The sequence below is a fragment of the Molothrus aeneus genome, chromosome 4, assembly GCF_037042795.1.
Source record: "Molothrus aeneus isolate 106 chromosome 4, BPBGC_Maene_1.0, whole genome shotgun sequence".
NCBI lineage: Eukaryota > Metazoa > Chordata > Aves > Passeriformes > Icteridae > Molothrus > Molothrus aeneus.
The window spans coordinates 73264114-73285626 of record NC_089649.1 but is presented as its reverse complement, the minus strand read 5'-3'; the positions used below and the strand labels follow the sequence as shown (position 1 = coordinate 73285626).

At 54.4% G+C, this 21513-nt stretch overlaps 1 protein-coding gene across 1 annotated transcript in view; it reads left to right on the top strand.

The window, feature by feature from the left end:
* Positions 1 to 881: 881 nt before the first annotated feature.
* The window catches only part of SFXN5 (sideroflexin 5), a 117182-nt gene continuing 96550 nt past the window's right edge, over positions 882 to 21513 (top strand). The window contains exons 1-2 of the mRNA XM_066549273.1: positions 882 to 979; positions 11165 to 11233. Coding sequence (XP_066405370.1) covers positions 923 to 979; positions 11165 to 11233 — 126 coding nt within the window. The 5' untranslated portion in view covers positions 882 to 922. The remainder of the gene's footprint in view (positions 980 to 11164; positions 11234 to 21513) is intronic.

Below are 21513 nucleotides of genomic sequence, written 5' to 3'. Positions count from 1 at the left end.
AGCTCAGATCGTTATCAGCCCAGACCATTATCAGATCAGATCGTTATCAGCTCCGATCCTTATCAGCTCCCCAAAGGGCGCTGCTGGCCTTGGTCAGAACAGGATCTGCAATTCCACCGGGAATTGCTCCTGGAATTGGGAAAAACTCTGAGAGCATCGAGTCCGGCCATGCCCGGCACTGCCAGGGCCACCCCTGCCCGTGTCCCCAAGTGCCACAGCCACAGGGCTGTGAAACCCTCAGGGATGGGCACTCCAAACCTCCCTGGGCACTTCCAATCCCTGACCCCCCCTTCCCATGGGGAAATTCCTCCCAGTGCCCACCCTGAGCTCCCCTGAGGCCGTTCCCTCTGCTCCTGTCCCTGTTCCCTGGGATAAGATCCCAAATCCCCCCGGCTGTGCCCTCCTGGCAGGAGCTGTGCAGAGCCACAAGGGCCCCCTGAGCCTCCTTTGCTCCAGGCTGAGCCCCTGCCCGGCTCCCTCAGGGACTCTGCAGCCCCAGCCCTGACCACGCTCCAGCCCCTCGTGTCCTTTTTCTCAAAAATGTCCTTCAATAACATTTGGGGTGGTTTTTTGTGCGTTTTTGGGCTTTCAGCTCCCTGTGTTTCAGCTGCCTGTGTTTCATTATTAGCTCAGTCTATTACACAATTAAGGTGAAACTCTCCTCTCCTGTCCCGCTCACCAGCCCTTCCCACACTCTGGGTCTCCCCTTTCCCGTGGGACTACATTTCCCATGGTGCCCCGCGCCCGGCGCGCTCCCCATTGGCTGCCGGAGCCGGCGCGGCCCCGCCCCCGGCGGTGGCCGGCGGACTCCATGTCCCAGCGTGCCCCGCGGCAGCTGCGGTTGGCCGCAGCCAATCCGCGCGGGGCCGGCGGGGGGCGGGGCCCGGCGGCGGGGGAGGCTGTTTAAAGTGGCGCTTGCGGGATGGCGGAGCCGGCGGACTATCCCCCGTTCCAGCTGGGGAAGCCCCGCTTCGAGCAGGTACTGCCGGCGGCGGGGGGCGGCGGGGGGGACACCGGGAGCGGCGGCGGGAGCCGCCCCCGCCCCGCGCGCGGCATCGCCCCCCCACCCGCGGACGGAGCCCCCCGCTCTCCGCTCCTCTCCGCCCCGCCCCTCCCGCGGTGCCGCGCGCCCATTGGCCCGCAGCCCCCGCGCCATTGGCCGGTCGAGCTGTCAGTCAGAGCCACCGCCCCCTGCCCGCGGCGGGCACTGCGCGGCCCCGCGGCCCCTGTGGCGCGGCGCGCAGCGCGGCGGGCGCGGGGCCGGGGGATCGCGGGTTCGAGCCCCGCGGGGGCGGGCAGGAGCCCGGTGCGGCATGGCGCGGGCTCGTCCTTGCCCTCGGGGACCCCTGCCAGGGTGGCTGGGAGAGGAGGAGCAGCTCTGGGATGGGGTGGGGCTCCCAGAAGCAGGGGTGCTCCAGGCGGGCGCTCTGCCAGCCCCACCAGGCAATGCCCAGCTCCGGTGCCAAGGGCTGGAGGGGCGGTGTGACCCCCAGGATGGTGTCAGGTTAACAGAATGGGTCAGATAGAACAGATTGCTCCACAGCTGCCAGCTGAGATGGGCAGAGCAGCTGTGCTCAGTCACACACCTGCCCCAGGTGAGCAGGGCAGGGGCAGCTGGGTCTTGTTGCCACCCACTGTGGATGAGCAAAGAGGACTTGTTCTGCTGGTGGAAGCACTGAGGCTGAGAAAAACGCTCATAAACCTCCAGCAGTCCCTGCTGAGCTGGGCAGGACTCCCTGGAGGAGCTGCTCCTTCCTTACCTTGGGTGTGAGTGTGTCCTACCATGGGGACAGTCCCCACGGGGGGACCATTCCCACCGTCCACAGCAATCCAGAGCCCCTGTTTACCCTTTATTTAACCGGTGTTTAACCCCTATTTAACCCCAGTCTGACTCCACACCTGTGCTTGGCTTGACCCAGCCACCTCTGGGCTGAGCTGTGGATTTCCCAGGGGGCCATTCCATGGTGGGACAATTCCATTCCATGGTGGGGCCATTCCATGGTGGGACAATTCCATTCCATGGTGGGACTATTCCATGGTGGGACAATTCCATGGTGGGGCCATTCCATTCCATGGTGGGGCCATTCCATGGTGGGACAATTCCATTCCATGGTGGGGCCATTCCATGGTGGATCCATTCCATGGTGGGGCCATTCCATGGTGGATCCATTCCATGGTGGGACAATTCCATGGTGGATCCATTCCATGGTGGGGCCATTCCATGGTGGATCTCCTGCCTCTCCCACACCCCACGTCCCTCCGGGGCTTGGAGCAGCCTGGGACAGCAGAGGGGTCCAGGGAATGGGAACAGGAGTGGGAACGGGAATGGGAAGGGTTTGGGGTCCCATAGGTCACAGAGCACATCCTCAGAGCCCCAGGGAGGGCTGGCTCCCCTGGGAACGGGCAGGGTGCTCCAGCTGGGCAGTTTTCAATGAGGAGGAGGAGGAGGAGGAGGAGGAGACACTGCCTGCCCTTCCTGCACAGCACAGCCCTGGCAGGCAGGCCTGGCAGAGCTGCTGTGTTCTGCTCATTCAGGAGCAGCCCTGGGGAACCTGCCAGGGCTGGGGCAGGCACTGAGGGTCCCCCTGTGCTGGGAGAGCCCTTGGGAGGGGATTCCTTGGGAGTGCTTTGCCAGGGGGGCACTGTGAGCGTGGCAAACACCCCCTTCTGTGCCCTGGGGCTTCAGCCCTGCCCTGTGCACTCTCAGCAGCTGTGGCAGGGCTGAGGTGCTGCTGTCCTGCTGGCTCCATCCCACATTCCTCCCTGGCTGAGGCTGGAAGCCAGCAGGCAGCACTGTGGGGTCACACAGGCAGGAGGGCTTGGGATGTTCCCAGGGCTTGTGGATCCTGCTTGGCTCTGCTCTGTTTGGGATGCAGCACCACTCACATCCCTGCTCCCACCATGGCCTGGGAGAGCCCAGCTCCTGCATCTTCAAAATCCTCCATGGGGAGCCCAGCTCCTGCATCCCTGCTTCAAAATCCTCCATGGGGAGCCCAGCTCCTGCATCCCTGCCTCAAACACTTTCACAGAGAGCCCAGCCCCTCCATCCCTGCCTGGGACCCCTCCATCCCTGTCCCAGCCCCTCCATCCCTGTCCCAGCCCCTCCATCCCTGTCCCAGCCCCTCCATCCCTGCCTGAGACCCCTCCATCCCTGTCCCAGCCCCTCCATCCCTGTCCCAGCCCCTCCATCCCTGCCCCAGCCCCTCCAGTTCTTTATTTCCCCCATCCTGCCCATGGTGTTTCCCCCCAGACTTTGTTCTGGAGGAGCCCCAGCTCATTCCCAGGGGATCAGGGCCCCTCAAATCTTCCCTGCCAGGAGTTCTGGGCTTCCCCCAGCCCCCCCTGCTCTGCTCTGCCCAGCTTTGGTGTCTGAGATCTCAGCTGGAGCTGCCAGAGCCTGATCCTTGTTTAGGCCAGGGTGCTGAAATCCCAAATTCCAGCCTGCTCCTTGTTCAGGGCAGGATCAGTGAGCTGAAATCCCAAATTCCAGCTGTATCCCAGTGAGGATCCCCAGCTGGATTCCCAGGTGAGGGGTCCCATCACAACCTCATCTTTCTGCCAAGCACCACAGAATCCCAAAATCCCAGAATTCCAGACTAGTTTGGGTTGGGAGGGAGCTTAAAGAGCATCTTCATCCCATCCCATCCCATCCATGGCAGGGACACCTCCCACTCCCCCAGGGTGCTCCAACCTGGCCCTGGGCACTGCCAGGGATCCAGGGGCAGCCCCAGCAAATCTGGGAATTCCAGCCCAGCCAGGAATTCCTTGCCAAGATCCCAGCCCACTCTCCCCTTTCCCAGTGGGAGCCATTCCCTGGCTCCTGTCCCTGCAGGCCTTGTCCCCAGCCCCTCTCCAGCTCTCCTGGAGCCCCTGCAGGCACTCTGAGGATTCCCTGGAATTTTCCCTTCTCCAGGGGAACATTCCCAGTATTCCCAGCCTGGCTCCAGCCCTGCAGCAGCTCTGGGGTCTCCTCTGGATTTATTCCAGCAGCTCCACATCCTTCTGCTGTTGTTTTTTCCCACCTCCATCACCCAGGACTGGGTTTAAAGGAGAATTTGTTGGTTTCTGTCCCTTGTTCTGGGTTTTAACCCACAGCTCCTGCTCCTGGCAGGTTCCTGTGCCCTGCCCCTGGTGCAGGAACTTCTCCCATTGGAATCCTGGCTCCTCAACTTTGGAAAACCATCAAAGGGTTCCAGTTTTAGCCCAAACATGCAGTGGCCTGTCACAAATGACACAGCCCCATTGCTCAATGGCTTTGTCTTAATTTTGTTTGCTTTAGCTTCAATCTCTTCTAATTAATTAAAAGCTGACATGAGCCTGGTTTTGAGCTCAAGCCTGCATGTTTTTTGCTCTGGTTTAATTAAACCCTGTTTAACAGCAGGCTGTAATTAAAGTGGTGAGGCTGCCCATGCCTGTGCTCCTCTTCTCCTCCTGAAGGTGATTAACATCTCCCTAATGGCCTCTCACCTTCTCCCAGATCCTGCAGCTGTTTCCCTTGTTCAGGGCAGGATCAGTGAGCTGAAATCCCCAGTTCCAGCCTGCTCCTTGTTCAGGGCAGGATGCTGAGCTGAAATCCCCAATTCCAGCCTGCTCCTGTTTAGGGCAGGATGCTGAGCTGAAATCCCAAATTCCAACCTGCTCCTGTTTAGGGCAGGATCAGTGAGCTGAAATCCCCAATTCCAGCCTGCTCCTTGTTCAGGGCAGGATCAGTGAGCTGAAATCCCCAGTTCCAGCCTGCTCCTTGTTCAGGGCAGGATCAGTGAGCTGAAATCCCCAATTCCAGCCTGCTCCTTGTTTGGGTCAGGATGCTGAGATCCCCAATTCCAGGCTGCTCCTGTTTAGGGCAGGATGCTGAAATCCCCAATTCCAGGCTGCTCCTTGTTTGGGTCAGGATGCTGAAATCCCCAATTCCAGGCTGCTCCCAAACCCCTGGCTTTAGGGACCAGCTGCACCTCCAGGGCCCAGCTCCAGGATGTTCCCTGGGAGGGAACTGACATTCCCCAGCACCTCCTGGTGCTGCAGCCTGCTGGGAAGCGCTCCCAAAATAGCCCCAATTCATCAGGAAATTGGTGATTTTCACTGTGCTCCAGCTCACTGCACCAGCTGCTCCAGGAGCCAGGGATGGGCATGGGCAGAGCCAGGGCAGAGCCAGCTCAGGGGCTCTGAGCCTGGCACAGGGGTTAGGCTGGGCTGGGATGGGCCTGGCACAGGGGTTAGGCTGGGATGGGATAGGCCTGGCACAGGGGTTAGGCTGGGCTGGGATAGGCCTGGCACAGGGAACCATTCCCAGCTCCCAGGGAAACTGAGGCAGGGCTGGCGGGGAGGGCTCAGAGCTGCTGCTGTGCCCAGGGCTGCTCCTCTCATCCCATTTCCATCTCCTGAAAGCTCTGGGTTTGCTGCATCTCTGGGGAGTTTGTGAGGTCCCAAGGACGAGGTGAGAGATGAGGAATTGGACTCCATGCTCTTAGAAGGCTGATTATTCTATTCTATTCTATTCTATTCTATTCTATTCTATTCTATTCTATTCTATTCTATTCTATTCTATTCATTAAATCTATTATATTATACTTATTATATTTTTATTTATTTCATTATATACGATTATATTTATTTTATTATATATTATACTTATTATATTTATTATATTATACTTATATTTATTTTATTATATTATATTTATTATGCTATACTAAAGAAAGAGAAAGGATTCAGACAGAAGGCCTAACAAGAATGAAGAATAAAAACTCGTGGCTGACTCAGCGAGTCCAGCCCAGCTGATGGTGATTGGTCATTAATTAAAAACAATTCCCATGGAGCCAGTCCAACATTCAGCTGTTGTAAACAAGGTCCAAGCCCCGTCCCAAAGCAGCAAACTCAGGAGCAGCAATCAGATCATTGTTGTTGGCATTCCCCGCTGAGGCTGCTCAGCTTCCCAGCAGCAAAATCCTGGGCAAAGAGGAATTTTCAGAGAATATCATGGTGACAGATCAGGGAATCCCAGAGTGGTTTGGGCTGGAAGGGACCTCAAATCCCACCCAGTGCCACCCCTGCCATGTCAGGGACACCTCCCACCATCCCAGGAGGATCCAAGCCCCAGTGTCCAGCCTGGCCTTGGGCACTGACAGGGATCCAGGGGCAGCCCCAGCTGCTCTGGGAGCTCCAGCCCAGCCCCTGCCCACCCTCCCAGGGAAGAATTTCCCCCAAATTTCTGAATTATTAGTGAGAGGAACGGCAGATTTGTCCTTCCAAACAAGCTGTGGGGCTGCTGGGAGATAAAACCAGCACTGGGAGATAAAAGAAACCATGGGAAGGATTCCACTGATTGATGAATGGGAAAAGATATTTGCTTTTACAAATAAACTTTGGGTTTGATTATAAACGAAATTAGACATTGAGAGATGAAAGAAACGATGGGAAGAAGAAAAAACCCCTAAATTCTATAAGAATTAAGAATTAAAAGGGAGGGTTATACATTAGGGGGAAATCTTTAGTATCAGGTGTTTTGGGAAGTCTGAACCTCTCAAGTACCTCAGAAATGGGGGAAAACCCCTAAATTCCATAGGAATTAAAAATGAAAAGGGAGGATTGTACATTAGAGGGGAATCTTTGGTATCAGGAGTTTTGGGAAGTCTGAACCTCTCAAGTACCTCAGAAATGGGGAAAGAGAGAAGGGAAATGTGGCTGGAAATTGGGATAAAAAGGAGGCTGAGTCCTCCAAAAAGGTGAAAGACCCCAGGGGAATGCCCCATGGCCTCTCCCTTTATTGGAATAAAGCCAAAGGACTCCTCTGTCTCCTTTTTGGCCATAAACCTCTGGTGTTTGTGGATTAGTTTTCCTGACATTGGGAATTGCTGGGGCTTGTTTTTTGTTTTGGGTTTTGGGGTTTTTTTGCCTTGTGTTTTGTATGCAGCTCTGTGAAAACCAGTCTTGAATTGGAAAAAAATTTCCTTTGGCTTCCAGTGAGGAGAAGCAGCTGGGAATGAGCAGGGGCTGACCTGGATGAGGGGATGCCAGCAGTGAGGCTGCTCTGCACATCTCTGAAAGGGAAAGCAGGAGTGCCAGGCTGGGAGCAGCACACAAAGGGATCTTTGTTGGGCAGGAGCTGGCAGCAGGGCCAGGAACTGCAGGGGAGGGAGCCCAGGGAGCCCTGCTGGCCTGGGATTGAGCCTGGCTCAGGGATGGAGCCCTGGGATGGAGCTCTGGGATTGAGCCTGGCTCTGGGATGGAGCCCTGGGATGGAGCTCTGGGATTGAGCCTGGCTCTGGGATGGAGCCCTGGGATGGAGCTCTGGGATTGAGCCTGGCTCAGGGATGGAGCCCTGGGATGGAGCTCTGGGATTGAGCCCTGCTGGCCTGGGATTGAGCCTGGCACTGGGATGGAGCCCTGGAATTGAGCTCTGGGATGGAGCTCTGGGATTGAGCCTGGCTCTGGGATTGAGCCCTGGGATGGAGCTCTGGGATTGAGCCCTGCTGGCCTGGGATTGAGCCTGGCTCTGGGATGGAGCCCTGGGATGGAGCTCTGGGATTGAGCCTGGCTCTGGGATGGAGCCCTGGGATGGAGCTCTGGGATTGAGCCCTGCTGGCCTGGGATTGAGCCTGGCTCAGGGATGGAGCCCTGGGATGGAGCTCTGGGATTGAGCCTGGCTCAGGGATTGAGCCCTGCTGGCCTGGGATTGAGCCTGGCTCTGGGATGGAGCTCTGGGATTGAGCCCTGCTGGCCTGGGATTGAGCCCTGGGATGGAGCTCTGGGATTGAGCCTGGCTCTGGGATTGAGCCTGGCTCTGGGATTGAGCCCTGGGATTGAGCTCTGGGATTGAGTTTGGCTCTGGTTGAATGGAGCCCTCATGGTCTGGGTTTGAGCCTGGTTCTTGTTGAGTGAAGCCCAAGGATCCCTGGTGGCTTGCATTTGAGCCTGGCTCTGGATTTGAGCCTGGCTCTGGGTGAGTGGAGCCCAAGGAGTCCTGGTGGCTCTGGGCTTGAGCCTGGCTCTGGGTTTGAGCCTGATTCTGGTTTGAGCCTGGCTCTGGGTTTGAGCCTGGCTCTGGGTTAAGCCTTGCTCCAGTTTAAGCCTGGCTCTCAGAGCACTCTTGGTGTGAGGCCCTGACTCATCAGAGTTCCACCAAACCTGTTCAGACCCAGCCTCCCTGGTGGTTTTGGGGCTCAGGCTGGGCAAGTTCAGGCAGCAGCAGCTGGAAACAAATCCCTCCCTGCCTCTGCCCTGGAAACAAATCCCTCCCTGCCTCTGCCTGGCACAGGTGCCCAGAGCAGCTGGGGCTGCCCTGGATCCCTGGCAGTGCCCAGGGATGGACACTGGGGCTGGAGCACCTGGGGCAGTGGGAGGTGTCCCTGCTGTGGCAGGGGTGGCACTGGGTGGGATTTGGGGTCCCTCCCATCCCAGACCATTCCCTGATTTTGGGGTTTGGGCACTCCCAGCTCCCCAGCCGTGGGCAGGGAATGTGGGGCTGGGATCACACCAGGCCGGGGCTGAGCTGCTCAGGCCTGGCCTTGAGCTGGGCCTTGCTGAGCTGGGCCAGGCAGGGGCTCAGTGCCAGCCCAAGGGCCTTGCCAGGGCCTGGGCAGCTGGGAGAGGGGAGCTGGGCATTCCTGAGGACATTTCCGTGCTGCCCCTGGAACCTGGGCTCTCCTGACCCCTCCCTTGGCATCACTCCTTGGTCAGGGGCTATAAAACACTGATGTTCCCTTTCATTCAATTTCATTTCCATTTCATTCCATTTCATTCCGTTAATTTCTATTTAATTCCATTAATTTCCATTCAATTCTGTTAATTTCCATTCAATTCTGTTAATTTCCATTTAATTCCATTGATTTCCATTTAATTCCGTTAATTTCTATTTAATTCCCTTAACTTCCATTTAATTCCATTTAATTTCCATTTAATTACATTTAATTCCCATTTAATCCCATTAATTTACATTGAATTCCACTAATTTACATTTAATTCCATTAATTCTGATAATTTCCACTGAAATCCATTTCATTCCATCAATTTCCATTAAATTCCATTAATTCCAATAATTTCTATTAATTTCCACTGAATTCCATTTCATTCCATTAATTCCAATAATTTCTATTGATTTGCATTAAATTCCATTTAATTCCATTTGGTGCTGCTGTTCTCAGTGTGGCACAGAGATAGAGGCAGTGGGGAAGTCAAGGCCACTCAGGTTCAGGATCCCCCATCCTGCTGGTGGTGAAGGCAGCAATTCCAGCTGGTTAGCAAGAATTCCACTGGTTAGCAGTAATTCCAGGGGTTTACCAGCAATTCCAGCTGGTTAGCAGCAATTCCAAGTATTTAGCAGTAATCCCAGGTGTTAGTTTAGCAGCAGGCCCAGCTGGTTAGCAGTAAATCCATCAGGTTAATAATAATTCCAGGTGTTTAGCAGTAATTCCAGCTGGTTAGCAGCAATTTCATGTGTTTAGCAGCATTTCTAGCTGGTTAGCAGTAATCCCAAGTATTTAGCAGCAGTCCCAGCTGGTTAGCAGTAAATCCATCAGGTTAATAATAATTCCAGCTGTTAGTTCAGCAGCAGTCCCAGCTGGTTATCAGTAATTCCGGGTGTTTAGCAGCAATTCCAGCTCTTAGTTTAGCAGCAGTCCCAGGTGGTTAGCAGTAATTCCAGCTGGTTATCAGTAATTCCAGCTGGTTATCAGTAATTCCAGGTGTTTAGCAGCAATTCCAGCTGTTAGTTCAGCAGCAGCCCAGCTGCCCTGGGCTCTGTGGGATGGGCAGGGGCTGTGGCTGCTGCTCCTGGGGTTGCTCAATTCCTGACTCAGGGATTGCTCACTGCCCACCCACCCCTGGCACGTGTTGGGAGGGTTCTGCCATCTGCAGGGATCCCACACCCAAAATAAAAGGGAGGCAGCAAAATGTCAAACTCAAATCCACTCAAAAATACCAGAATTAGCATTAATTAGATCCCTGCTAATTAAAAACCGCTGTGCTTTTTTCCTGGACTTGTGTGGAGCTGTTCTGTTCCATTGGGGGGGTTCTTTTTTAATTTTATTTGGTGCAGAACGTGGAGGAATGCTGGAGTTTGTGGGGTCAGGCTGCACTGGGGGGTCAGCAGTGCTTGGACAGGGCCCTTGAAGAGGAATCCCTGCAGGAATCAGGGGGGATCCCTGGAGGAATCAGGGGGGATCCCTGCAGGAATCAGGGGGGATCCATGCAGGGATCAGGGGGGATCCATGCAGGGATCAGGGGGGGATCCATGCAGGAATCGGGGGGGGGGATCCATGCAGGAATCAGGGGGGATCCATGCAGGGATCAGGGGGGATCCCTGCAGGAATCAGGGGGGATCCATGCAGGAATCAGGGGGGATCCCTGGAGGGATCAGGGGGGATCCCTGCAGGAATCAGGGGGGATCCCTGGGGGAGCAGGGAGGAGGCACCAGCACGTTCTGGTGTGATTTAACACCATTGCCACTGCTCCATCCACACCCCAGGCCTGTATTCACAGCCCAGCAGGAGATGGGCCACGTGAGGATGGAGAATTGCCAGGATCCCAGAGCTCCTGGTGTCCCTGGCCATGATCCACGTCCCCAGGGGCTCTGGGTGATGAGGAGAGGCCACTGGACTGCCCTGTGTCCCTTGGCCTGGGATCTGGAATTCTCCTGCCCCAGGATCCTGGAATCCAGCTGGGCCAGGAGTGATGATGTTCATGTGTCCCAGTCCCTCAATATTTCATGGTCTGGTGCTTGGAGTTGCTACAAACCCCACTGATATTTTTATTTTCACTGTCTAAATACTGAGTCATGTTTCCTCCTTTGCCCTGGAGCTGCCCATGACCTTTCCCTGCTGTTTCACAGATCCTTTCCTCTCCTTGCAGACTTTTCCTGGCTCTGGAGGTGCCCAGGGTGCAGCCCTGAGCAGCCTGGGCTGGTTCTTGGTGGCACTTTGGGAATAATCCAGGCTGGCTGTGCTCGTGTAGGGATGGAAAAGCTGGAAAGAGCCTGAAGAGGCTTTTGCTGGGAGCAAAGGGAGAGATCCAGGGAATCCTGGAGTTCATCAGGTTTCCTATCTCAAATCACCAGTAAAAACCTCCTATATTATTTATTTTCAGCTGATGCTTCGTTCTGCAAAGGAAATAAACCCTGAAAGGCAATTTCTCACTGAATGTGATTATTTTTTTGTCTCCTGTTTTGCAGAGCTCATTTTATGGCAGATTCAGGCACTTCCTGGACATCATTGACCCCCGCACCCTCTTTGTGACTGAGGTAATGCCTGCACTCCCCTTTGGGCCAGGGCTGGGTGTCAGACAGCTGGAGGTGAAACCCAATCTCCCCTGGGAGCAGCAGAAGCGCTGACCCCGTGTTTGCAGTGGGTTTGTGTCTCTCAGGGGATTGATTGCCCCAAGGAGTGAGTGCTGCTAAATCTGGAACAGAAACCTGCCTGGCACCGGGCAATCCTCAGCCCCAGCTCCCTCTGCCACCTCAGCTGCCTTTTGGCAAAATTGCCTCTGATTTTGTCCTCTCAGGAGGAAAATCCCTGCAGGTTTTCATGGCAGAAATGCAGGTGGGGGGATGAGAGAGGAATTGTGAATTGCATGGGGGAGTGAAGTTCGGTGCAGCTCTGCAGGGGCTGCACTCCAGAGCTCTGGGCTGTGCTTTTTCCTCAGCTCTGGGCTGTGCTTTTTCCTCAGCTCTGGGCTGTGCTTTTTCCTCACTTCTTGGCTGTGCTTTTTCCTCACTTCTTGGCTGTGCTTTTTCCTCACTTCTTGCCCTGTTTGTAGCAGGCTTTGGGGATCCTGCCCCTTCATTTCCATCTGGTGTTGCCCAGCTTCACTGCAGCTCTGTGCTTCCATCAGATAATGGCTGAGGGTGGTGGGGAGCCCTGGGGAAGGAACAGTTCTGCTCCAGCTCTGGAACTCTGCCCTTTGGCCAGGAAACTTTGGCATTTCAATGAGGGGCAGCTGCTTTTTCCTTTTCATTGTATCTTTTCCCCAGTGTCCACCCTGAACCTCCTGTCACTGTTCCCTGGCTGTGCCCTCCTGGCAGGAGCTGTGCAGAGCCACAAGGGCCCCCTGAGCCTCCTTTGCTCCAGGCTGAGCCCCTGCCCGGCTCCCTCAGGGACTCTGCAGCCCCTGCCCGGCTCCCTCAGGGACTCTGCAGCCCCTGCCCGGCTCCCTCAGGGACTCTGCAGCCCCTGCCCAGCTCCCTCAGCCCCTCCTGGGGCTCCATTCCCTTCCCAGCACTTTTTAAGGCTGAATTTCTTCTGCTCCTGGGGGGATTTTCCTGCTGGTGGCTCTCCAGGGATGCAGATGTTTGGGCTGAGCTCAGCTCCTGCTCTGAACCTCTTGGGGTGACCCCTGGCCTTCCCCTGGTCACCTGTTCCAAAAAACCTTCCCAGGTTTCGGGAGGTTGTGGAGGGTGTGGGTTCTGAGGGATCAGCTGCTGTAACTTCGTTTTGGGGGGGTTCTTTCAGGAAGGTGAAATAAAAAGGAATAAAAAGAACCAAGTCTGAGTGGCCCAGTTTTATCCTGGGTGAAAACTGAGCAGTTTTGGGTCCCAGGGTGAACCTGGCAGAGCAGGGAGGGCTGGTGTCCATCTCTGGGACAGGGCTGAGCTGCAGGAATGGCCTGGGGGCATTGCAGGGAGGGAAATGCCCTCTGACCTTTCCTCTGGGCTGTGAATTCCATGGCAGGGATGCCTCAGGAAACCTGAACATCCTGATGTCCCCAGCAATTCCCTTTCCCTGGAGAAGCCTCTTGGCAGGACAATCCCCTGGGTGACTCCTCAGGGCTTCTTGCTCACTCTGCCCTGTGTGCTTGCAGTGATTGGGGTGTGCAGATGTACAACTCCACGGGTGTTTTTGCTTTCCTTTGGGAACTGAGGGGACAGGTGAAAGCCAGGAGGGGTTTGCTGAGCCCCAGGCTGGGCAGGGAGCTCCTGGCTGCACCTCCCAGGCCCAGGGCTCAGGGAACAAACAAATCCCTGCTTGCCTTGGGGGGGAAAAGAGGAGATAAATGAGTGTCTGATGGGAATGGAGGTGAATCCCATGGAAAATGCTGGGAAATTGGGCAATATTGAATTTTTAAAATATTTTTATTTTATTTTAAATGTTTTTATTTTTATTTTGAATTTTTTTTACATTTTTATTTTAATCCTTTTTTGGTGGCTGTGTGTTCCATGGTGGCACCCTGCTGCTGGCTGTGTTGTGGGGAGGGATGGAGGAGTGAGGGGTGCTGAGGATCACTGGTGCCTTGTGATCATTGTCCTTGTCATTTATTCTCTGTAAAGCAGATTCTGAGATAAAATCAGAATATATTATTATATTGTTCTGATATAAATCAGAAACTTCCTTGTGCTCCAGAGGCCCTTGAGGAGGGATCCTGGGGGGATGGCCCTGGCTCCTGCTGTGGCTGGGCTTGTATCTGCTGGGGGGACACTCACCCCATGGCACTGGGCACAGCTGAGGGCGCAGGGGCTGCAGCATGGCCCTGGCATAGGTGGCAGTGAGGTGGCAGTGAGGTGGCAGTAGTGGCAGTGGTGGCAGTGGGGTGGCAGTGCTGGCTGTGATGGCAGAGGTGGCAGTGTGGTGGCAGTGGTGGCAGTGTGGTGACAGAGGTGGCAGTGGTGGCTGTGATGGCAGTGGTGGCAGTGCCGGCAGTGAGGTGGCAGTGAAGTGACAGAGGTGGCAGTGCTGGCAGTGAGGTGGCAATGTGGTGGCAGTGGTGGCAGTGAGGTGGCTGGGGTGGCAGCGGTGGCAGTGGGGTGGCAGTGCTGGCTATGGTGGCAGTGAGGTGGCAATGGTGGCAGTGCCGGCAGTGCCAGCAGTGAGGTGGCAGTGAGGTGGCAGTGAGGTGGCAGCGGTGGCAGTGAGGTGGCAGTGGTGGCAGTGGCGGCAGTGCCGGCAGTGAGGTGGCTGTGGCGGCAGTGCCGGCAGTGAGGTGGCAGTGAGGTGGCAGTGGTGGCAGTGAGGTGGCAGTGGTGGCTGTGGCGGCAGTGGTGGCAGTGCTGGCAGTGAGGTGGCAGAGTGGTGTCAGTGGTGTCAGTGGTGGCAGAGATGGCAGTGCTGGCTATGGTGGCAGTGAGGTGGCAGTGGTGGCTGTGGCGGCAGTGAGGTGGCAGTGAGGTGGCAGTGCCGGCAGTGAGGTGGCAGTGGTGTCAGTGGTGTCAGTGGTGGCTGTGGTAGCAGTGCTGGCAGAGATGGCAGTGCTGGCTATGGTGGCAGTGAGGTGGCAGTGAGGTGACAGTGCTGGCAGGGCTGCAGCCCCTCTGGGGAGGACCTTTGGTGGCTCTCCTTTACTTTTGGTGGCTCTCCTTCACTTTTGGTGGCTCTCCTTCACCTTTGGTGGCTCATTCACCCCTCAGTCCCTCTCCCGTGGAACCATCTCCTGGCAGCTGCACATCCACAAGCTGCTGCCCTCAGAGGGACCCTGTGTCCTGCAGGGTCACCAGTGCTGTCCCCAAGGTGCCCCTCGGGGCTGCAGGGCCTGGCCTGGGGACATGGGAGGGACAAATGATGGCAGTAATAATTTAATTGCTGTGTAATGGGGAAGGTCCCAGTGCAGGGGGACATGGGGATGGGGACATGGGAGGGACAAATGATGGCAGTAATAATTTAATTGCAGTGTAATGGGGAAGGTCCATGGGGCAGCAGATATTCTGACCAGGGGGACTCACCCCGGTGCCAGGAGCCTGTTGGCACTCTGGGAAGGAGGGACAATAATTCCCAGTGAAATCAGAAGCCAGGAGAGCTCCAGGGGCCGCCTCTTGCCTGCCTTTGCTGTGTCTCATTGTTCAGAGCCTGGAGCTGCAGAGCATCTTGCATTCCCATATTTGGGGCTGAGATGGAAGCAGGATTAGATGTATGTTATTTATATGAACCATACCTTCTTACTCAGCAGATTGCCTGTCTGTGTTTATTCAGTGTCACAGCTGCTGGCTCCACTCGAACAAAAAGTTTCTGGCTCCTCTTGTCTGTCACTGTGGATCCAATACAATGGGGCCAGCTGGAGTCAAGTCTGGTGTCTGTGTGTCTGTGTCATCCTGGGGAGCAGGGACAGGGCCCAGACTGGGCTGGGCCACAGCTGCATCCCCACAGCTGCATCCCCCCAGAGCTGCATCCCCAAAGCTGCATCCCCCCAATGCATCCCCACAGCTGCAGCCATCCCCCCAAAGCTGCATCCCCCCAATGCATTCCCCCAGAGTTGCATCCTCCCAGAGCTGCATCCATCCCCCCAATGCATCCCCCCAAAGCTGCATTCCCCCAGAGCTGCATCCATCCCCCCAATGCATCCCCCCAGAGCTGCATCCATCCCCCCAATGCATCCCCCCAGAGCTGCATCCATCCCCCCAGTGCATCCCCCCAAAGCTGCATCCATCCCCCCAGTGCATCCCCCCAATGCATCCCCCCAGTGCATCCCCACAGCTCCATCCCCCAGCCACAGCTGTGCTGCTGCTGCTGCTGCTGGTGGCCACAGGGTCCTTGGTTTGGGGCACATTCCCCCACCTTGGGTTGGGGCACATCCCCACCCCTTGGGATTGGGGCACATCCCCACCCCTTGGGATTGGGGCACATCCCCACCCCTTGGGTTGGGGCACATCCCCCCTTGGGTTGGGGCACATCCCCCCTTGGGTTGGGGCACATCCCCACCCCTTGGGATTGGGGCACATCCCCCCTTGGGTTGGGGCACATCCCCACCCCTTGGGATTGGGGCACATCCCCACCCCTTGGGATTGGGGCACATCCCCCCTTGGGTTGGGGCACATCCCCACCCCTTGGGATTGGGGCACATCCCCACCCCTTGGGATTGGGGCACATCCCCCCTTGGGTTGGGGCACATCCCCACCCCTTGGGATTGGGGCACATCCCCACCCCTTGGGATTGGGGCACATCCCCACCCCTTGGGATTGGGGCACATCCCCCCCTTGGGTTGAGGCACATCCCCCCTTGGGATTGGGGCACATCCCCACCCCTTGGGATTGGGGCACATCCCCACCCCTTGGGTTGGGGCACATCCCCACCCCTTGGGATTGGGGCACATCCCCCCTTGGGTTGGGGCACATCCCCCAAGCCATGGCTGGGCTGGAGGTGGGACCCCAGAGCTCAGGGCACACAGAGATCACACAGAGATCCTGCCCAAAATGCCACAGGGACAGTCCCAGGGTGACAATCCCATGGTGGCAATCCCAGTGTGAGCCCAGGGTGGCAATCCCATGGTGGCAATCCCAGGGTGACAACCCCAGGGTGACGATCCCAGGGGTGATGCCAGGCTGTCCCTGAGCCCAGGGTGATGCCAGAGCCCAAGGTGACACCAGGCTGTCCCTGAACCCAGCCCATCTCTGGTGTCCCCAGAGCCTGGTGCAGGCCTGGCCCTGCAGTGGCTGTGGCAGGAGGGTGGTGCTGCTGGCACTGCCCTGCTGTGCCCTGGGTGTCACACCTGGGCTCAGGCTGCTGGCACTGCCCTGCTGTGCCCTGGGTGTCACACCTGGGCTCTCAGGCTGCTGGCACTGCCCTGCTGTGCCCTGGGTGTCACACATGGGCTCGGGCTGCTGGCACTGCCCTGCTGTGCCCTGGGTGTCACACCTGGGCTCTCGGGCTGCTGGCACTGCCCTGCTGTGCCCTGGGTGTCACACATAGGCTCAGGCTGTTGGCACTGCCCTACTGTGCCCTGGGTGTCACACATGGGCTCAGGCTGCTGGCACTGCCCTGCTGTGCTCTGGGTGTCACACATGGGCTCGGGCTGCTGGCACTGCCCTGCTGTGCCCTGGGTGTCACACCTGGGCTCTCGGGCTGCTGGCACTGCCCTGCTGTGCCCTGGGTGTCACACATGGGCTCAGGCTGCTGGCATTGCCCTGCTGTGCCCTGGGTGTCACACCTGGGCTCAGGCTGCTGGCACTGCCCTGCTGTGCCCTGGGTGTCACACATGGGCTCTTGGGCTGCTGGCACTGCCCTGCTGTGCCCTGGGTGTCACACAGGTGTCTCTGGGACCCGTCTGAGCTGTCCCTGTGCTGGCAGGGGCTCAGGGTGGTGGCCATCAGCCCAGGGCTGGAGTTGTTCTTCCTCCTCCTGAGCAGCAGCCTGGGGAAAAGGAGCCTCAGGGGGAATTTCTGGCTCTGCAGAACCCCCTGAAAGGTTGGAACCAGCTGGGAGTTGGGATCTGCTCCCAGGGAACAGGGGCAGGAGGAGAGGGGAGGCTCAGGGTGGGCATCAGCAGGAATTTCCTCGTGGAAAGGGGGCTCAGGCACTGGAAGTGCTCAGGGCAGGGCTGGAGTCCCCCTCCCTGCAGGAATTTCAGAGCCCTGTGGATGTGACACTTGGGGTCAGGGGCAGTGGTGGCCCTGGCAGTGCTGGCATGGTTGGAGTGGTCTCAGAATTCCAAGCTGAGCCATTCTGGGGCTGTGTGATCGGGGCTGGGGTGGGTGCAGCAGCTGGCAGGGCTTGTTCCATGCTCTCCTCTCCAGAAGGTCCCTGCAGGTGCTGTCCTGGCCCTGGTGACTCCAGGCTGTGCCCAGGAGCCCCTTGGCAGAGGGCTGGAGGGGCTGGACCCAAACCCAGCAGTGATCCCAGGGATGGGGGCTCAGCCCAGCTGGGGTGGCACATGCACAGCCCCCCCAGGCTGAGGGACCAGCCCTGGCCCATTCCCAGCTGGAATCCTATTCCCTGTTCCATTCCCTGTCCCATTCCCTAGCCCATTCCCTGACCCATTCCCTGTCCCTTTTCCAGCTGGAATCCCATTCCCTGTCCCATTCCCTGTCCCTTTCCCTGTCCCATTCCCTGTCCCTTTCCCTGACCCATTCCCTGTCCCTTTCCCTGTCCCATTCCCTGTCCCTTTCCCTGTCCCATTCCCTGTCCCATTCCCTGTCCCATTCCCTGTCCCTTTCCCTGTCCCATTCCCTGTCCCATTCCCTGTCCCTTTCCCTGTCCCATTCCCTGTCCCATTCCCTGTCCCATTCCCTGTCCCATTCCCTGTCCCTTTCCCTGTCCCATTCCCTGTCCCATTCCCTGTCCCTTTCCCTGACCCATTCCCTGTCCCATTCCCTGGCCCTTTCCCTGTCCCTTTCCCTGTCCCATTCCCTGTCCCTTTCCCTGTCCCATTCCCTGTCCCTTTCCCAGCTGGAATCCCTTTCCCTGTCCCATTCCCTGTCCCTTTTCCAGCTGGAGTCCCATTCCCTGGCCCATTTCCTGGCTCATTCTCTGTCCCATCCCTGGAATCCAAGTTGGAATCCAAGCCCTGGCCCATTCCCTGCTCCTTCCAGAGCTGGAATCCCATTCCCTGGCCCATTCCCTGGCCCATTCCCAGTCCCATCCCCTGTCCCCCCCACAGCTGGAGCCCTGTTCCCAGCTGTTTCCAGCTGTGCAGCTCCTGCCCAGGCCAGGCTGGGCACTGTCTCTGTCCCAGCTGTTCCCAGCTGTGCTGCCCAGGCCATCCTGGCCCTGTCCCTGTCCCAGCTGTTCCCAGCCATTTCCAGCTGTGCTGCCCAGCCTGTGCTGTCCCTGTCCCAGCTGTTCCCAGCTGTTCCCAGCTGTTCCCAGCCGTGCTGCCCTGCCCAGGCCGTGCTGTCCCTGTCCCCAGGGCTGCAGGAGCTGCTGCTGCTGGCAGGGCTGAGCTCTGAGCACATCCTGCTGCAGATGGTCTGTCTGGCACCCCTCGGTGAGAGCTCAGACCCCAGCAGCCACCACTAGAAGTGCTCGAGGGTTTTCCCTCCCAGGAAAGGGGCTCTGGAAGGAATGAGACACTCCAGGGAAAAAAAAAAAAAAAAACAAAAAACCCAAACCAAAAAAACCCGTGGTTGTGGGTTTGTTTTTAATCAGGGATGCTGTAAAATCTCGAGTGACACTTCATCCCACAGGCAGCAGCAGAGACAGCAAAGCACCAATAAACATGGAAACAGGGGCACAACCTTGCAGAGAGCTGGGGCTGCTGTGGAGGAGGAGCTGAAGGGAAATGCTGGTATCAGCAGCCATGGATGGAGCTGTGGAGAAGGGAAATGAAGGGAAATGTTGGTATCAGAGCCATGGATGGAGCTGTGATTTAGGGAAATGTTGGTATCAGAGCCATGGATGGAGCTGTGGAGAAGGGAAATGAAGGGAAATGTTGGTATCAGAGCCATGGATGGAGCTGTGATTTAGGGAAATGTTGGTATCAGCAGCCATGGATGGAGCTGTGATTTAGGGAAATGCTGGTATCAGCAGCCATGGATGGAGCTGTGGAGAAGGGAAATGTTGGTATCAGAGCCATGGATGGAGCTGTGGAGAAGGGAAATGAAGGGAAATGTTGGTATCAGAGCCATGGATGGAGCTGTGATTTAGGGAAATGTTGGTATCAGCAGCCATGGATGGAGCTGTGATTTAGGGAAATGCTGGTATCAGCAGCCATGGATGGAGCTGTGGAGAAGGGAAATGAAGGGAAATGTTGGTATCAGAGCCATGGATGGAGCTGTGATTTAGGGAAATGTTGGTATCAGAGCCATGGATGGAGCTGTGATTTAGGGAAATGTTGGTATCAGAGCCATGGATGGAGCTGTGGAGAAGGGAAATGTTGGTATCAGAGCCATGGATGGAGCTGTGGAGAAGGGAAATGAAGGGAAATGTTGGAATCAGAGCCATGGATGGAGCTGTGATTTAGGGAAATGTTGGTATCAGAGCCATGGATGGGGCTGTGATTTAGGGAAATGTTGGTATCAGAGCCATGGATGGGGCTGTGATTTAGGGAAATGCTGGTATCAGAGCCATGGATGGGGCTGTGGAGAAGGGAAATGAAGGGAAATGTTGGTATCAGAGCCATGGATGGAGCTGCAGGGAGCAGGGAGAGGAGCTGGGGCTGCCTGGCACTTGGAGCTGCTGATGTGGCAATGTTTGCTCCAAAAAACCTGGATTTTTGCAGGTTCTGATTAAAAGAACCCGCCTGACTGTTCCAGAAGGAATAGGAGGCAACCCTGAATTTTCCCTAATTTTGGGGGTGTTTGGTGAAGGCACCTGAGCAGCTCAGGGCTGTGTGGAAGGATCTCCTGAGCTGGGTTTAACAGTTTGTTCACTTTCTGTGCCCCTTTTGTCCCCCTCAGGACTTTCTCCTTTCTTTCTCTATAATAGTGTATATTATTATACATACTCTATAATAGTATATATTTTTATACACATTATATACTTTCCACACTCCTTTCTCTGCAAAAGTTCCTGTTGGACAAATTACAATATATTTTTCACAGTTCTATTTTTTTCAGTATTTAGTCTTCTTTGTAAGGTCATCTTCTGAAACTTATTTCTAGTTCTGTTTTTCTCTCAGCAATGCCTGTCCTATTCCATAGGTAGTTTAAAGTTAGTATTTCTTCTCTTAAAGTTTGCATACAGATATATATTGTTTTTTCTCTCAATAATGTCTCTTATTCTATATATTTTAAAGTATATATATATAAAAAATATAAGAGTATTTCTTCTCTTAAAGTTTGCATACAGATATATATGTTTTTTCTCTCAACAATGTCTCATTCTATATATTTTTAAGTTAGTATTTTTACTCTCAAAGTTTGCATGCAGATACATACTGTGTAAACTTTCTGTTAAGTTTTGAACATTTTTTACAAATCTGTTTCCCACAGTTCCCCTCTGTCCCCATGGAGCTGGGAGAGGGAATTTGTGGAGACTGAGATTTTTTTAAAAGCCAGCCTGAGCTTTTTTGTTTGCTGTTTGTTACCATTCTAAACAAGATGGGATCTGGCCAGGGTTGTTATAGTAACTACTGAGATTTCCTCAAGAGAAGGGGAAAAAATAGCAGCAGCCCCATTCATGCCTTGCTGCAGCTCTCCATTCAGAGCTGCTCTGGGAGAGGGGAGGGAACTGCAGGGACAAAACCACGTCCCTGTAATGAGCACAATTATATAATATTTAATTATATATATTTAATGATGCATCATTATATGTCGTCATCTTTATAAATAGGAATAGTAGTTAATGTAATAGAAATAATGGTTATATAATGCAATATAGAGAATAGAGAATATAATAATATAATATAGTATATAATAATATAATATAGCGTAATATGGTATATAATATAGTATATAATAAATAATATTATATACTATAGTATACAATAATAGTTATAATAATATATAATATATAATATATAATATATAATATATATCATTTACATAATATATAATATATAATATATATTATATATAATACGATATAATATAATATAATGCAATCTTATATTATAAATAATATATTTATATATTATATAATATATAAATTTCTATTTAATTATATGTAATTATATTTATAAATAGAAACAGTAACTAATATAATGTAATGTGACATAAATAATAGTTCATAGAATATAAAGCAATATATCTAATAGATAAAGTCATGTAATATAATGCAAGATTAAATTACATATTAAATAATTATGTGATATACAATTAGATATTTAATTATATATAATTACATTTATAAATTGTAGTTTATATAATGTAAAATAAATTGTAGTTAATATAATGCAATATATCTAATAGATAAAGTAATGTAATGTGATATAATATAATGTGAT